This window comes from Geospiza fortis, unplaced genomic scaffold (assembly GCF_000277835.1).
Source record: "Geospiza fortis unplaced genomic scaffold, GeoFor_1.0 scaffold261, whole genome shotgun sequence".
Classification (NCBI taxonomy): domain Eukaryota; kingdom Metazoa; phylum Chordata; class Aves; order Passeriformes; family Thraupidae; genus Geospiza; species Geospiza fortis.
In genome coordinates, this window is record NW_005054578.1 from 280289 (window position 1) to 281035 (window position 747).

Sequence of the window (747 nt, forward strand, 5' to 3'; positions counted from 1 at the left end):
CGGAAATCCGGCTGGCCAAGGTGGACGCCACGGAGGAGTCGGAGCTGGCGCAGCAGTTCGGCGTGCGCGGCTATCCCACCATCAAGTTCTTCAAGAACGGCGACAAGGCTGCGCCCAAGGAGTACACGGGTGAGGAGGGGCAGGACGCAGGTGAAGCGGGCCTGGATGTGCCGCCAGGGTGCAGAGGGCAGCAACGTGGCGCCGGGTCCCAGCACATGGCCCCGTGCTGGAGCTGTGCTGCTGTGCCCGGACAAGGTCCACTGTGACAACGACCTGGGGATGGTGCTGGGCCCATGGGGAGCGGGCCAGCCTTCAATGGCCTCCCTCTGGAGAGATCCCTGAGGTCAGCCAGAGTGGAGGAAGCTGCTTTTAGCAAAGTGACTTGAGCTTGGTTTTTTGTGTGGCTTAACTTGACTCAAGCCTTTCCAGAACTGGAAACATACCTGGGCCATTGGGTGAGGAGGCAAACACTGGGTGTGAGAGGGCTGCAAGGAAGGCCAAGAGAGAATACAGCTAAGCCAGGCCCCAGAGTGCTGGTAACAGAGGGTGACATCCAGAATAGAGATCCTGGAAGGAAAAGGTGCTGTGATAGCATAAGTAATACTGAGGTCATGGAGAAGTGTTGCATTGCTGGTCAAAGTTTAAGGATGGGGGCAGGAGGTGAGAGAGGAATGGATTCCTGGGAGTCCCTTGTACCTTGACTTATCAATTAGGGATAAGCTTAATTACACTGTGAGTGAAAGGGAA

General features: G+C 56.6%; 1 protein-coding gene across 1 annotated transcript in view; it reads left to right on the forward strand.

The window, feature by feature from the left end:
- Nucleotides 1–2: 2 nt before the first annotated feature.
- P4HB (prolyl 4-hydroxylase subunit beta) overlaps nt 3–747 on the forward strand; it is a gene marked incomplete at its 5' end in the record, with an annotated part of 7610 nt that continues 6865 nt past the window's right edge. The window contains one exon of the mRNA XM_005429818.1: nt 3–129. Within this exon, the coding sequence (XP_005429875.1) occupies nt 3–129 (127 nt within the window). The remainder of the gene's footprint in view (nt 130–747) is intronic.